This window comes from Anabas testudineus, chromosome 18, assembly GCF_900324465.2.
Source record: "Anabas testudineus chromosome 18, fAnaTes1.2, whole genome shotgun sequence".
Taxonomy (NCBI): domain Eukaryota; kingdom Metazoa; phylum Chordata; class Actinopteri; order Anabantiformes; family Anabantidae; genus Anabas; species Anabas testudineus.
This window is the reverse complement of record NC_046627.1, coordinates 28,277,426-28,294,284: the sequence shown is the minus strand read 5'-3', so window position 1 is coordinate 28,294,284 and position 16,859 is coordinate 28,277,426. Positions and strand designations below refer to the sequence as shown.

Genomic DNA, 16,859 nt, shown 5'->3' with positions numbered 1-16,859 from the left:
TGAGTATAGTTTTGTATTTCTAGAACATTGTCAATATTCTGCATGTGTTAGTGTAAAATAATTAAAAAAGAACACCAATACCCAACTTATGTTGGCGCAATTTGCGATTCAACAATAATTCATTTTTTTATGAAAGGTAAACATCTCTATTTTAGATATTTAAAATGTAAGTTTAATATAGGTAAATAGTATGTGCAACTAGTAAATCAAGTTCACTGTTTAAATGTAAAGTAATGACTTGGCAGCGTTTATTTCATTTGTTATTCGTTTAAAGTTGAAATCACATTTTCTTTAAAAGAAATCTTTGAAAGAATATTTCAAACGCTGCAATTCAAGTTTTCATTGATTTTATTCAAATAATGTATTGCTAACAATTTCTAATGAATAGGCGCTTGAGGTTAATGTCAAAAGAGACATGACTGTGATAAACAGCTTGTTGTTCGTGTACTGCTGCATGCAGCGTGTGGATCCCTCTGTCCCCGTGTCCCTCTGTCCCCGTGTCCCCCTGTCCCTCTGTCCCCCTGTCCCTCTTTCCCCCTGTCCCTCTGTCCCCGTCTCCCCCTGTCCCTCTGTCCCCCTGTCCCTCTGTCCCCCTGTCCCTCTGTCCCCCTGTCCCTCTGTCCCTCTGTCCCCCTGTCCCTCTGTCCCCGTGTCCCCCTGTCCCTCTGTCCCCCTGTCCCTCTGTCCCTCTGTCCCCCTGTCCCTCTGTCCCTCTGTCCCCGTGTCCCTCTGTCCCCCTGTCCCGCACCGAGCGCCCCGGCTGCGCCGTCCTCACCGGAACACGGTGTCCACCTCTGCTGCGGCGCTTTACGACGAGCGCTCGCGTCGGTGGGCGGAGCGAAGGAGGCGACAGAACTGCTCTGTCAAGAAGTTTGTACGAGTGCCCTCAGTCGAGTTGTAGCCACACACACACACATTAAAAACAAAAAACAAAAACACGCATAACAACAACAACGTACGACAAAACGGCGCCGAAGACGCGGTAGCGCGAGTCTGTCTCGGACGCAGCCATGGCTGGTAAGTGGAACTGGTTTTTGTTTGCTCGGCCTGTCAGCTTAGAGAGTGGAGGTGAAACTGTTCAGGGAGTTGTTTTGCGCACAGGGGAAAGCCCCGCTACCGCTGGGTCCTGCGCTAACAGGAGGAGTCTGCTGTTCCCGGATAGTTAAGCTAGCCTACCGAAGGAAATGCAACTTAAGCTGTTGCTTTTATTGCTCGTACGTGTGATATTCGACTGAAATTGTATGTCACGATGAATCTATGTATTCCTGTGTGTGTAGCTAACTCACCTGACACGGTCAAATCAAAGCGAGCTGCCAAGAGGCCTATTGAGTGAAGTCCACCTCATGGATTTCCAGAGGTGCTGCTGCTAGAAATGCCGAACGTCGTTCATACATCGGGCAGTTCAATGTTCATCCATCTGTTTGGGAAATGTGAGATCTAGTATTCCCGTTCTAAACTTTTTGTGGTCATTGTGAATGATTTTCATTCAATTCGGCTTTAATGCCACCCGCCAGGTAGCTGTCGTTTTATTAAAAAAACTCGCCATATTGATCATTGGTCCCCACTGCTCTCAACCGCCCACATCACATTTACTGGATGGAAATTATGGAAATGATACACCGAGTTGTGGTTACAAACAGGCTTTTTAATGCGAAACATGTCAATATAGTGATTATCTTGTGACCATAAACATGCCCTCGTGTTTCTGTTTTCTGTGACATTACTTTTACGGCTGTATGCGAAAAAAACATCAAATAGAAAGATTTTACAATGTGTGCAGAAATGTGTGTTTCCACACTTCTTGCATAGACCTTAGCTTATAGGCCGGCGTTGTTGAAAAACATGATTTATTAGGTTATGATTGGGAATTGATAATCTGCTGTCATGTCAAAACGTCAACAATAGTTATCAGTCATTAAACTCAGTTGGAGGTTTGGTTTCTTTGAGGTTCATTAGAAAGAAGGTGACTCACACAAGCATCTAAAAAGCAAAAGCTATTTGCTTTCACTTTCACAACATTCTCAATAAATGGGCAAGGATGAATTTCTTATAGTCAAAAGCACACTTATTACTCACTCATCTTAATTCCCACGCTCTGCCCGGTTCCAAAATTCATGAGAACTCATTTGAATCTTAAATAATACAACAATAAATGGTGACTTAAATGGTCTGTGAGCACATGTCACAGTCTCATACTTTGGTCTGAGGCTGGGAAGTGGGCATGTTACAAGTTGGAAAGCATCCCACTCTCACTGAAAACTAGAACAAGTCCTTATAGTTGCTAGGTGGAGGCATGGCCACCTGATCTTGTGGCACGCCCAGCTTCTGTCAATGAATCTCAGCAATTCATTAACACAGAACTTGATCCTAGTGCAGCACTCTACACTCACACAAGGCGGGTAATGTGACACTGATAGTACACCCTGCCTAACATTGTTTGCTTTCCTCTGTACTTCTTCATCTTTCATCATCATCAGACTTGGCAAGCAGTTTATAGCAAGTAATTATATTTAGCTGGGAAGCCCTTGTATCTCGGCGTCCTTTGACCCCTCTGGATGCTGCATTGTCCAGTAGATTTCCACCCTGAGCACACCACAAATGACAAACTCTTTACTAAACCACAAATATGTGCTGAAGCTGCTTTTGGGTTTTGTCATCTACACTGCCTCTGTGTGCGGTGTGTCATTTCTGTAGGTGGGGAACTGCTGTTTGTCCCAAGAATTAAACAAACAAGTTGTTGAGTTCTGTGTTCTTCTTTTCTTCCACAGGCGTGTACGGATGGGGCATGGCCCCACTCAACCCAGGTAAGAAACTGCTTCCCGTAAATTGTCAATTATGTCTGAATCAGTGCTGCTATTGACCTCACAGGTTTCACGAGCGAACATTTCGTCACAGTGTGTAGTAATGATTGATGACAGAGCTGTTTCTGTGTTGACATACTTGTACAAGCAGAGGAGCGCAGACGCGTTTCACAATCTGGACTTTTGTATTTGTAAAACAAAATGCCACTGCATTTAAATCCCTCCTCCATCTGCGTCTCAGTCCAATCAGCAACCCCCTTCATAGAGATCATCGAGCAGCCTAAACAGCGGGGGATGAGGTTCAGGTATAAGTGTGAGGGACGATCGGCTGGCAGCATCCCCGGAGAGAAAAGCAACGACACCACTAAGACCCACCCAGCCATCAAGGTGAGTTTGGCACACCGTTTCGTGCCATGTTTTGGTGGTATCGAGTTAAAAAGGGAGTTGAGGATGTCAGCATATCTTTAAGAAAAAATAGCACAGTAGAAAAAAGACTGTGTACGCAACCCGTCAAAAGTTTAGAACGCCTTAATTATCCAGTGTCTCGAAACATGGACAGCTGATATTGTGTATGTCCCTGAACACCTGACAACACAGATCATCCCTACTTTGTGCTGTCCCCAAACACACAAATGCAAATGATACGTCCTCTTACCACAAAAAACATTTGATTTCACACCCCTAAAATTAAAACAGGGAACAAACTTAAAAAGAAGTCAGCAGCCACATTTTGAAGATGAACATAGTTGTGGCATTTGTTGGATAATAAATATCACAAGTACTAGTAAAGGCTTCTCCTAACACAGCTGCAGAAGTTTGCTCTGACAAACTTGATTCTGTTGTGACTCTGGGTCTGCTAGACTTGTTTGTGCGAGAGTTTCCCACAGTTTACAGAAACTGTAAACACTGATATTTATGAGGGTTTTAATGGTCTTTGTTAATTTCCATTTTCTTACCATTAAGAGTACTTTAATTCCTGCAGTGTGATATTGTACAAATAAAGCTTCAGAGGGTGTAGACACCAGTCTGCTCTAACACTGCTGTTGGACAGAGGATTTGTAAGTAATCAACACATGTTGGGACGCCTGTAGAATAAGTTAGGAATTGAAGGAATCAATTTACTTCCATTGCTACATGAAAGCTGGACATGTTAACCCTTTACTTGTTCCATCAGTAGTGTACATTAGACAAATGTGTCCCAAAAAATAATCAAATATGCAGTAGCTAGTAGTTAAAGCAAACAACATTGGGTAATACAATACAAATTAGCATGTTGGTGTTTGTTTCTTAAATGCTAAGACAAAGATACAGTCACCTGAATTGCTGGTCAGATGAGGCCCAGCTGAGTTTTTGGACATTTTAATAAGTATTTTTTTACAGTTCTATAACATTTGGTAGACAGTACAATCAAAAAAGTGTCAAGTTAAAACTATAAGTCAATGTGTTATCCTGAAACATTTCAGAATCTGTTTACTAGTTGTTGTTTAAATATAAAATATCACATTTCACTGTTTACAGCTTCTAAAAATGTGAATATTTCACATTTTTATTGTTTCCTGTGATTGAAAACCAAATTAATTTGTGTTTTAGTCGAGGCATTGCCATGGACTCTTGAAACTTACAATTGACCCATTTTTACCTAATTCACTCTTTGCTGCCATTTTTTGTACTCAAAGCCAACAAGAAAGTAAACTATTGATTAATCAATCATAAAACATCATTATTAGTTGCAGCCCAGTAAAGGAGTATTGACAAATTTGACAAAATAATCTTTATTGCGCCACTTGTTGACAACTTTATCATAGTTTGTTCATTTGACATCATGTGTCATCATGTAAATTGTTAATTATCGTTAATTAAAGAGCTTCATAGGTGCTGGAAGGTTTTTTCCATAAAATATCACAATATGCCTTTGAAAATCACTGTTGCTTTCTTGTAGAGAACATATTGCATAGCAAAATGAGTGTGTTATTACATGTTAGTGTGTCTGAGCAGTAAAGTTAACCAGATGACGGCCACCATGTATCTACTCCTCTAAAGTGCCCTTAAAGTGACCTCCTAGAATGAATGAAAAACTCCTCCTGCAGGTGCACAACTACAATGGCCCCCTCCGTGTTCGTATCTCACTGGTGACAAAAAACGCACCGCACAAGCCCCACCCCCACGAACTGGTTGGGAAAGACTGCAAACATGGCTACTACGAGGCCGACCTGCAGGAAAGACGAATACACAGGTAGGTGTGGTTTACGCAAGATATTGTGCTCCGAGAGAAAATGATGCAAGCTGCTACTACGTGCCAGTGTTCAGAGTGAGAGTGAACAGCATCATTTGTGGAAACTGCAGTTTCAGTTTAAAACAAAGCGGCTTTTGTTAAAGACTGACCTAGATAAAGCCACGATGGTTTGTGGCAGATGATGTGTTTGCTGTCACTATGGTAAAATCAGCAGCCAGGTTCATCTTGGTTTTAAAGAGGAGTAAAACATTAACAGCATAAATTACCTAAAAACAAGCTGAGTTTGCCTCTGCATTCTTTGCTGCTGATGTGTTAAATTGAAAAAATGTCAGATACATTAAAGGTCTAAAGGAAAAAAACTGTGGCAACAGTGATTAATACTGTTGCATAATGTTTAATTTTCATCATCTGTAACACTAGTTCAGTGTACTGAATTGTGTTCACTACCATTAATATGATACAGATTGAGTAAGTGATCTGGTGTATATCAGTCTTCTGATTTTCACACCGGTAATTTCATATTGTGATAAAAGCTCTACATTACAATACAGGATGTACCTATGGAAAAGAGTTTTCATTATAAAACCTGTGTAAACCTTCAGTAACTGCAGTGACCCAGTTTTGCAGCAATAACTTCAACTTAAATGTTTCCGGTAACTGTTTATCAGCCCTGCACATCAGCTTGGAGGAATTTTAGTCCAGTCCTCCTCCCAGAACAGCTTCAACTGTTGAGCTGGCTTGCTGGTTGGCTTCCTCTTTCAGGTCCTGCTACAGCATTTCAGTAGGATTAGGAGGGTCCTTTGTAACCCTTCCTAGCCTGTTGACCATCCACAATTCTTCCTCTAAGGTCTTCAGAAATCTCCTGAGTCATAACTCACTTCTACTAACCTTTGTTGTCAAGATCAGACTTTGACAGTGAAGACCCAGGTTTTTATTTAAATAAGACATGGTCTATGGGACTAACACGTGCTCATCCTATCGATTAAAGCACGTGAGTCTAAATGAGTCTCCTTTAAATGATCTAATAATCTTAGAGGGTCACATACGTAATGCTTTTGTCTTTTTTGTTTAATTGGATGTATCTAGTTTTAGGTGAGGATTAGAGAGAGTGAAGTTCTCTGAATTTGGTTGGGCTTAGTGATTCATAGTGAGCTGGGATTAGTAGAGCAAACATTCACACCATATGTACAACATTCAGAAGATGTTCTATCAGAAGGCAAACGGTGACAACTCTCATCGGTGTGTATTAGTGTTAAGACTTACTCTTGAGTTTGTTCTGTCTTGCGGTTTGTGTCTGACTGTAAGTGTGTTGTTTCAGTTTTCAGAACCTGGGCATACAGTGTGTTAAGAAGAAAGATGTGAATGAGGCCATCACTTGCAGGCTGCAGACCAGTAACAACCCCTTCAACAGTACGTAGTCATTGTTACAGATGAATGGACAGCACTTTCTGTTTCAGCGCTTTTTCTCTGTTAAATCTGTCGTTGTGTCAGAAGTTATCGTACTGTGTGGAATTCCTAAATGTCTCACTCAGAGTTTATTTTGCCTTAGTTTTACCAAAGTAGAACTGTAACTTGTGGCATAAACAGCTGTAAAAAGTAACTACTTCAAATTGTACTGACTTTGAAGGTGCGAATTACAAATTCAGGCCATAATTTAAAATGACTTAAACAAAAATGTGAAAATGCCCATTATAAAAAGAAAAATGTTACAGCTTGTGCTGATAACTTTGCAGTAGCATTGCATTGTTGTCGGCTTGATTGACAAGCTAGCTTTCAAGTTTGTTTTCACTTAAAGCAACAATAAAATATTGTAGCTGGATAAATTAGTTATTTAAGTTATTTATTCATTATTTATATTACATTCTGCCCTTCTACTTATAAAACACATTGTTAATTCAACTTCTAGCCAGTTGAGCTTTTACATTTGCTGTGTTAAAAACTAGCATTAGCTAACTAGGTAATAATTAGCATAAGCAGTGTTAGTTAGCATAGCATAGTGGAGAAATCGAAACTCAAACTTAATGGGGAAAAAAAAAAAAAGTACACTTTCATTAATGAAACGCAACACAGAATGCAGAAACATCCTGTGTGGAATAGAAACTATCTCTCTGTGTGTGTGTAGAGTTGGAGTAACAAAACGACATGTCATTATTTTCTTCACCTTTGAGTGGTATTTGAACACGGAAAGCCTTGACATGACAGGATGCAGTACTTTGCCACCCTGCTGTGTAGCCTCACTGTGAACCACACCTTTCCCCTGCTGTGTCTTGGCTGCAGTTCCGGAGGTGAAGGTGTGGGAGGAGGAGTTTGACCTGAACTCGGTTCGGCTTTGCTTCCAGGCCTCCATCACTCTGCCGACGGGGGAGCTAATTCCTCTGGAGCCTGTGGTATCACAGCCCATTTATGACAACAGTGAGTGGACAACACACGTACACAGAGCAACACAGGTGTTATTTTACTTTATTGTATGCATTTTTTAACCGTGTCCTGTTCGGCAGTGTAGCATGCAACATGGAGTCCTGGATGCCTTGTTGTGCTGGAAGTGTAATGAGGGTCTAGTACACTCCTGTTGATTGGGTGTCACCAAGACTTTATGCAATGTGTTTCACATTGGTCCATTGGTTTGTTTCATATCCCACACAGTTTTCCTTTTTAGTAGAAATGGGTCTGAGTTGGGTTAAGGTTCAATTGACACATTTTTAAATGCTTGTATTTGTATTTAGGTAGAAGCTGCTGTTATCTTTTCATTTAACCATTTCAATTGAGCATATTCTCAAAAAAACTCAGCTCTGTGTAGCCACACATTCAAAACCTGAGGATCTCCTGCAGCCTTTAGTTTCCACCGACACTCTTTGTTCCTCTTTGCATCTCATCTTTTCTTATCAGCCTGCAGGTGTTTACAGGAATTACTCTTTGTGGTAGGTTTGTGGAAATTTGAAATATATTTAGTGGTTAGTGGTATCATCAACACATTTCTACATTTTGCACCACAAATATTTAGAAAAATCTACTCCAGATTCTTAAACTGCAGGTTTTCTAATAGCTTTGTTCTTATATTGATGATTATGATGCCCTTGTATGTTGAAAGCATGTTCTAGCTAAGCAAACGGCCCCCAGGTTCCCATAAAAGAGCATTAGTCTGCAGGGCACAGTTAATGAAAGGCCAAAACGAAATCTAAAGATGGTGAAGCACCGGACTCCAAGTGATACAAGGACAGGTGCTGCTGCAGAAAGTGAATGGGCAAACAAACTATCATATTTAGTGAGATCGGTAGTAGATATAAAACAACACACAAGAAAAGATACATGAGATCCTATTACGAATTCAGTGAATGCCGCATCAGGAGAACAACACACAGCTGATGGTATATCATTTGACCTCTGGAGGACAGGCTTGCCCAGAGGTATCTGAATTAGCAAGTGTGCTGCCTGGTGCCAGGAGTGGGTCAGAACACACACTTAGTGTAGTTTAATGGGAATAATTATTTTAAAATGGTTATTTTAGAATAACAAACTGTAGAATTGACAAAAATGGAATAACCAATGATATAGCAAAAAAAAAAGTCAGCAATACAAGGCGTGTAAGTGTGTATAGATTCTTACCCAAGATCAAACGCCAAATGGTGAATGTCAGAATCTTTGTGAAAACTGCTGAAGTGACAAGATTCTTAAGAACAATAGATGAAAGAGGCTCATTGTTTTTTTGTTTTTTTTATCTACACAACTTTTTCTCTTTTTAGATTATTCAAATGTGTGGTTCCATAAGTCAGCGCTCTCTACAGTGCTGTATCTGTGCTGGTTATCTCACATGTATAGAGGTTTTTCAGTTGCTTAAATTAACACCTCCATGTGACTTTGGTTTCATTTTCTAGATGTGACAGCCACTATTTAAATAAAAGTGTTAGTGCTAGTTTCACTAGCTTCACTAACTAAATTATTTTCTTGCAGGGGCCCCGAACACAGCTGAACTGAAGATCTGCAGAGTCAACCGCAACTCTGGAAGCTGCAAAGGAGGAGATGAAATCTTTTTGCTGTGTGACAAAGTGCAAAAAGGTATGTGCTGTGCAATAGTTTCATTTTACTCTGTCACACTGCCCCATGCAGCATTTTGACTGTGCATGTGTCAGCTGACTGGTTTGTTCATTTTGAAAGAAATACTAAAGGTTTTGTGAGGATGTTCTGAAAACACACTGAAATGTAAAAACACACCACACAACTCAGAAGCTGTATTCAGATTTAATCTATAAAAAATGTACTCTATCTGAAACAGAAAAGGCATAAACCCTTCACACCAACTAGATATCGATGTGAGTCACACTTGCTCTTTTTGAGTAAGTGAACACATTGGAAACAAACAACAACAAAGTATATTAAATTAGGTAACCACCTATATGTTCACACAGCGTGTTTTTATTTGGGTGAACAAGATGTAATGGATCACATCATAAATGACAATAACATGTGTAGTCAGATTTCCTTCCATAAACTGTGGCAGAAAAGAAGGAAATATGACTAACACAGGTGATGACCTAACAACAAGGAGGATTGCTCACCAACACAAACAAAACTGACTAGACTAGTCTTTGCTCACCAGAAGGAATGTTTGCCTACTTTTATTTGAGGACTCAGAGGAATAAATCTTACATTACACTAGAACCTACAGAGGCTGTTAGCATAACATGCAGGGACTTGAAGCTCAAATGTTTGTTCCTCATGAAAAGATTTTGAAATAAATACTAAAGTCACATCTTTCATAAACAAAAATAAGGTCTGTGGCACAGAAGAACCAGCTGGCAGACCTAACAGTGAGTAGAGGCAATTCATTGTATCTCTGTTGAAAATCATCAGCCTTATCCTTTAACAAACATTTCTGTGACTTTACGTAAAACCTGATATAGTATTTTTACTGTACTGAAGGTTAAAATGATATTTTCCTTGTACAAACTTTTTAGAGAAGAAACTTGCCAAATGTTAAAAACATTGAAACTGTAACAATAACAATAGCAAACTTTAGTCATTGCTGTGCAGCTGACGTTTAGTCAGTTCTGACTTTATGACACTGACAACATAGTAACACTCTAACATCATATGTTGCTATTTCTACTGTAAACTTTAAGTGTTGGCTCCAGCACATATTTCGAGTCCAGTGGTACCAAATTTGTGTTTACTGTACAGTGATGAGCCTTTTTGCAAGTGGTGTAACTGTTCTGAAACCAAGACCGAAACGTCATACCAAAAGACCTAAATATAGACTGTATATTTTTTTAATATTACACATTTATACACTGTTTATAGTCTCCCAACTGCATATGTCATGTGACTACTTTAAGTCTAATCACAATTATGTGATCAGAATCCTATTTTCCTGCAGTAAAAGTAAGTTAGCCGGTTTAAGGGTTGAAGATGGAACAAAAGCCCTAAGACTGCAAAAGCCTATGGAAACATTTTGGTTATTCAGTGCATCATCATCGTTTAAGTGTGCTAGTCCCTGAGCTTTCTCTGTGTATGAAATGACTTGTGGCTACTGGTTTCTCTGGTAGCGATAAGCCCACAGAGAATTATTAACTGTTTAGATCTTCCCACCTGGAAACTGTGCTCTCATTGACCTAATTTCCTGTCAGCAAAAACAAGCAGCCGATAAAGCAGAGGCCAAAGCTAAAAGCAGAGTAAATATTAGACTTGCAGTACGTTCGACTAGTTAGTGAGCAACTGGTTTCATGCATTACAACAAACTCTGCTTTCAGTTAACACACAGTGTATACAACCAGTGTGAAGTGATATTCTTGGCTGCCACCACAACTGTTGTACATGCAAGGCCTGTCACACTATCTGACATGTGTAACGCAACGCACAGCAGTCACGTTCTCACAGTGACAGAGTGACTTCTATCACGAACCAAACGTTGTCTTCCTCTATTGGGGCATCTACTTCTCATTTCCTTCTGTCTGTAAACATTAACTGTGTTTCTGTGTTCTTAAGTACATTTTTGCAAAAGTATGCAGTACTTCACAAGGTTCACATGAGGATAGTTTCCTTTGTGGGTGCTGTGCTCATATGAAGTCCAACTCTCTACATTTTCAGCTGCAACTTGTGAACTCAGTTTGTCTCTTCATCCTGTTCTTCTTTTCACATTATCTCTTCCTGGTTAACAGTCAGTTAGACAAAACAAAAAGAAATGATCATTCCAAAAGATGATCACGCCTTTTCAATGGAAAAAAAATCATTCCCTTCAGGTATTTGCAGTAGTTTGATCATGGCAGGCGCTGTAAACCATGTGCTTTGTATTTTAAAACATGGAAGCTGTGGGACTTTCCCCTGTGAACTGTGTGACTCAGCTTAAGCTGGATACACATCACATCTGTGTGAAGCCAGCCTGACAGCCTTGAATCCTGGACTGGATGATAAAAGACTTGATCCTGAGCAAGAACCAGCAGACATTAAACTTTATCCCTTTTACTTGACGTTAGACAGCTGAAGCTAATTACAGGGCTTGTACGTTGTTTTCAAACTCTGTGTTGCATAGCAACAGAAGTGATGTGACACTCCTTGGGGCCTGATGTTATTAATAAACCTCAGAGCTCAAATGTCCCAGTGTGATGACTGTCTGAGTCCATTCTCAGCTTTAGCATCTCCTCACAGTTCCCATTTTCTGTTCCCTTGCAGAAGACATCGAGGTGCGTTTCTTCCAGGACTCCTGGGAGGGGAAGGGAACTTTCTCCCAGGCTGATGTACACAGGCAGGTGGCCATCGTGTTCCGCACGCCTCCCTACCGCGACACTAACCTCACTGAACCCGTAAGAGTTAAGATGCAGCTTCGCCGGCCCTCTGACCGCGAGGTCAGCGAGCCGATGGACTTCCAGTACCTGCCATCTGATACAGGTTAGAGGCAGTGTTTTCCCATTCTTATCTGGAGTTACTAATGAAAGAATATTTCACATTTCTCAGGGGATTCATTTACTGATCAACTCTGTACTTAGTCATATGTTTTTTAAACTTTTGTTTAGATGAATACAGACTGAGTGAGAAGAGAAAGCGCACAGGAGACATGTTCCAGAGCCTAAAGCTGGCGCCTATGCTGTCTAGTGGTAAGTTGATGCCATGATATAATAAGCACATTTTATTTTATGCCTGTAGGTGCAATGTAATCATGTCTGTTTGAATTTCAGTGTCCATTCCACAAGATAGACGACAAATAAGCCAAGCAAGGAGAACAGTAACAGCCAAGCCTCCGACAATGAATGCTCCAACTGGTGAGTGTGTTTAAATGTTGTCTGCAGAGATGAACTGTCAGATTTGAATGGAGCTAAAAGGAGATTAATCTGTACTAGTGTGTCAGGTTCAACTTAACTTAACTAAATACATTTAATTACCTTGACTCTTATTTGTTGTATGTATAGTTACATGTTTATAACAAACAAATCTGTCATTAACTGCATCATATTAATAATTCTTTGTGGACTATTTTTTTGTACTTCAAATAACATTTACAACTAGTACTAGTAGAGCTAGTAAGAAATAGAAGTGGTATTTCCACTTGTACTGGACTATTCTGTTAGGCAAATGCTTGCACTTTAACCTGAGTATTACGTTTGTGTACTTTCACTTCCTCTGCTAAACAACGTTTAAAACTTGTGCACAATCGTGTGTAAACTTATTTTATGATCACCTACTGTGTTTTGAAGTCGAGGTGTTTCACTAAATTAGATGTAATATAGGTATTTTAAATATTCCTTTCTTCCTCCTGTGCTACATAAATAGAAAACAGTTGAATCTTTGTAGACGGATTAGAAACATCCTTAATCAGCTGTTTTCTATGCAGAGCATATGTCCTACTGCGTATTCTCTGTATTTTTTACTATTGAAACTCAGATTGCTTCTTGTGCTTTTTTTTTTTGTTTTTTGTAGCAGTGGTGCCCCCTGGTGCCAGTGCAGCAAAATCACAGCCCTCCTACTCATACAATCAGCCAGGTCAGCTCTTCTCAGTTCAGCCCAAGGTAGAGACGTCCCCCTCCATCTCTGCCGCAACTACAAACCAAACATGGAAGATTATGGAGAGCCTGAACCTGGGCCCCCAGCCTAAAGCCACTCCAGTGCCCTCTTTTACAATGAGTCAGGCACCAGCCTCCTCCTCGTCCACCACCTCCACTGCCAACCAGGACTACTCGACCGTCAACATCTCAGACCTTCATGAATTCTTTCCCAACATTTCCTCTGGCATGGCCCAAGAGTCTGCAGCTTCCCAGGCAAGCACAGTGTCCTCACAGGCCAGCAGCTCCTTCACCCTTCAAGGCTCTCAGTTCAGAGTGGATCCACCTCTCGGAGAAGATGACATGCCAGATTTCCCTAGCTTTTCTGAAGCTCAGGCCCAAGGAACCCTGGACAGCCTAAACATGGATGACTTTGTGGACCTTCTGAACCCCCCGCCTCATGTAGTATTGAGTTCATGCCAACAAGCTGCCCCTCCCAGCTCCTCCACTGCTGCCCAGAACAGCGCCGTATCCCAGAACATGGACCCTGCCAGCAACCCAGGAAGCACATGGATGAATTACCCCAACAGCATCGTCAACTTGCTCCAGACTGAGGGTATGATTGACATCACATCCAACAACAACCACCGACCCGCTGTGCTGGACGAGCTCGACGAGTTGATGTCCGCTGATGAGGATCGTCTTATTTCCATTTTTAACAGTGAAAGCCAAGCTGGGTTTGTGTCAGGACACCCGACTTAAGTTTGTCCAACAAGATGTTTTCACTGGACACATTCAAAGACCGCATGTATTGCCGCTTTTACCCTTCAGAACTACAACTCCTTTGGTCTTACCAAAAAATTGGATATGCCATACAGGAGACCCAATGTAGCAAAACTGCCCACTGTACACACACTTACTGTAATACCAACAAAGACTTCTTACAGTATTCAGTTAGTGATGTTTATTTGTCTAGCAAATGATAAAACAAAGGACTGAACGGTCATTTAGTTAAGCCCAGGTTTAGCAACAATCAATAATTGTTTCTGTCACTGTGATGGTGAAAGATTTGTCCTCACAACAAATGCTCATTTTATAAAGACAGTTGCATCAGACTCGGCGCTGAAACCCTCTGTTTAACTGTTGAGGGTATTTTCTATGGAACATGTTAAGCATGTTTTTGTGCTTTGGTCGTGATAATTTTTGGAGCTCTGGCCATTGTCTTAAGTGAAATGTCTGCATTTAAGTCTGTGCAAATGATGTCCGTTCCTCATTTAATTACAAATCCCTGTGTTTTACTCTTCTGAAGGACAGCAGTAACTGTTCACACCACTTTATGCAGTGTAGGTGCTGTGGTTGAGTCTAAACTAAATGTAGTCAAGTCAAGAACCCAATGAAGGTGTATATGTAAATAATTGCAACATTATAAGTACATGCTTATAGCAGAGAAGAGTACAAAGGGAGCTCATATCAGATTTTTTTGTCTGCCGACATAATTTGCTCTCATCTTAAATCAGTTTTTCTCCAGCTATTTTATGAATAATGGCTGCAGTTCAACTCTTCCAGACCTGTAGGTCAACTTAAACGAGATTAAATGTATGTTTTCTACTAGTATGATATTCTACTATATGCAAGTTTTGTTTTGTTTTTTTAGTTTGTTTTTATTTTGTTTGCTCTCAGAAATGATTAATAATTTCAGAATCCAAACACTTTTCTTGTGAATAAAGAAAACAGAAATATGGTCTTCTAAATTAAAGGTTGATTTTTCAACTTTGTAAACATGGTTCAATACAAAACAAAAGCAAGACAAGTGTACATGTGTCAAAAAGAAATGCTTCATTGAATGCAAGGTTTCCCTGACTCAGTGCATACAAATAAAAGAACTCAGCAATCCTGGGAGGTAAGTGTTGGTGTGTTGCAAACAGAAACTTAAGAAAACAAATATTCTTATTTATTATTACATAAAGAAGAAAGTGGTGATGATTCCAGTCACTTAGAAAATATTAAGAGAAAAGAAAGGTAGTGCTTTTATTTGCCAAAAGGAAGAAGTCAAGCTCTGACTGATTTCAGTCAGTAAGTTGTACTGCACAACCCAGCTGCTGGGATCGCCAAGTGTCTCTTTGTTTGCCTGTCCTGCAAAACTATCCTCTTGTTCTGACAGGTTTATGTTACTTCAAGATTGGTGGCTTTGTTGACGATGTGGGAACGCCTGGGTACACACTCCAAATCAAATTTACTTTCGTATATGGTCGGACAAAGCTTCCAGCGGTTGTTTCTGTAGATTCCTAGGTATGTATATACATCCGGCTTGTAGGAGAGGGGACATTTGACCCCTGTGGAACGGATGACTGAGTCCAGTTTTATAACCTCGCTCTCGTCAGTGAAGTTCTGGTTATAGGCACAAATGACCTGCTTTCCTTCTCCTTTGGGATCATAGGGGCTGACTTTAACATGGGAGATCCTGCCATCCAAGGCGGCTCTGGCCACACACTCCCACGCATGGTCCAACTTGAAACCAGAATCCAAGTGCATCAGCCACTTTCCTGTCAGTACTCTGTGGTTCAGGGCCAGCTCCTTCACTGTCTGGAAGCTCACAGGCCGGCCACTGGCCAAAAGTTTCTCCCAGCTCTCCTGGAGACCCATAACATCTCCGGTGCTGGGGCAGTGGTTTGGGCCCACCACGGAAATCCACCCCACAGGGCTAACGCCACTCTCCTCATCACCAAATCTGGATACTTGCGAAGGTCTGTTACTCTCCAGCCAGCCATCAAACTCGGATCTGGGAGTTCTCTTCGAGTCAAACACAATCCAGGGGTCCATGTCTGCAGCCATGGCTTCAGCCGCATAGGTCTCTGCGGTAAATGGGGTCTCCACCTCGCCATCGATAGGGGCCTCTTCCTCCTCCATAACTCTGTTACTGTGAGACAGTTAACAAGTTCTGGAGCTCGCCCTGTTTAAATGAGAGTGGTGTTGAAATGAAAGTTTGAATTGAACGTATTTCCAAACCTTGATAGAAGTAAACAGCTGGATTGCTAATGGATGTTTACTAATGCTGCTAGCTAGCTTACTACTTTAGCAGAACTTCTATAATAGTTATGTTTGTGCACTTCCGTGTCTTTGAAGGACTTGTTATCCATTTCGTTTGTTTATAGTGTGGGCTAATGGTAAAGTTAACTTATAACTAAACCCGCAGAGAACATTTGTAATTGCTTAGCTTCGGTGCTAGTGTAGCTAACGTTAGACTGCTAGCTAGCTAGCCATTATCTATCGTTTATGTTCGTTCTGACTAAGTTGGAAAGCATTTTCACTTGCGCTGTAAAAACACGCACAGACGCATTTGCTTATGAATTAAGAAGTAGTAGAAATAGTCAAGAAGCTATTGGCATTAAGGCTAACCCTACCTGCAGATGTCTCAGTCTGTGCTCCACTGTTGTTCTTCCGCACAAGCGCAGCAGCGGTTTTACTAATATTGCGTTTGGATCAAATCACGTTACTCTACTTCTGAAACTGTTTGTTCCATGACAAGATCATCCGACACATAAACCAACAACCTGCGTCGTTATAGTATATTCAAGCTATGAGTACTGATATCTATTTAAACAAAGTGTACAAAAATGAACAGCCTGGCTAACGTTACACATTTACTAAGCTATGAACTCCTAAACGAGCGGCTCCTCCGGGTGTGTTCATCCATGCAAGCCTGTATGCGTTTATTTGTGTTGCCATCAAATGTAGCAGTTCTATATGATTTGCTCAAAATTAAAGTTTAACGTGAAGATAACTAGCCACATTATATTTGTGTACAAGTTGCGGGGCGACGTGCGTCCTAACCCGACGGCACTGTGACCCTGCGGAGCC

The 16,859-nt window shown here is 40.8% G+C and overlaps 2 protein-coding genes across 3 annotated transcripts; one reads left to right on the top strand and one right to left on the bottom strand.

Annotated features, from left to right (window-relative positions):
* The first annotated feature begins 846 nt into the window (after window positions 1-846).
* rela (v-rel avian reticuloendotheliosis viral oncogene homolog A) lies at window positions 847-14,897 on the top strand. 2 transcript variants are annotated; one of them, XM_026352730.1, is made up of 11 exons: window positions 847-1,017; window positions 2,769-2,804; window positions 3,043-3,188; window positions 4,889-5,034; window positions 6,353-6,444; window positions 7,312-7,446; window positions 8,983-9,087; window positions 11,698-11,913; window positions 12,039-12,119; window positions 12,201-12,284; window positions 12,943-14,897. In XM_026352730.1, exons 1-11 carry the CDS (start codon window positions 1,011-1,013, stop codon window positions 13,761-13,763), a joined length of 1,869 nt encoding a protein of 622 aa, XP_026208515.1. In that variant the 5' UTR covers window positions 847-1,010; the 3' UTR covers window positions 13,764-14,897. The 2 variants fall into 2 exon arrangements, with proteins under 2 accessions (XP_026208515.1, XP_026208514.1); XM_026352729.1 differs by having other exon boundaries at window positions 848-1,017; window positions 12,940-14,897.
* On the bottom strand, window positions 14,821-16,692 carry c18h11orf68 (chromosome 18 C11orf68 homolog). Its single transcript, XM_026352735.1, has 2 exons — window positions 16,403-16,692; window positions 14,821-15,951 (listed from the first exon to the last, which is right to left on the bottom strand). Exon 2 carries the CDS (start codon window positions 15,906-15,908, stop codon window positions 15,165-15,167), a length of 744 nt encoding a protein of 247 aa, XP_026208520.1. The 5' UTR covers window positions 15,909-15,951; window positions 16,403-16,692; the 3' UTR covers window positions 14,821-15,164.
* Between the last annotated feature and the right edge of the window lie 167 nt (window positions 16,693-16,859).

Coding starts and splice junctions, on each gene's coding strand:
- rela (XM_026352729.1), top strand. Junction 6,445..7,311: donor CAGTAACAACCCCTTCAACA/GTACGTAGTCAT, acceptor TCTTGGCTGCAG/TTCCGGAGGTGAAGGTGTGG. Junction 9,088..11,697: donor GTGTGACAAAGTGCAAAAAG/GTATGTGCTGTG, acceptor GTTCCCTTGCAG/AAGACATCGAGGTGCGTTTC.
- c18h11orf68 (XM_026352735.1), bottom strand. CDS start 15,908: ATGGAGGAGGAAGAGGCCCCTATCGATGGCGAGGTGGAGACCCCATTT.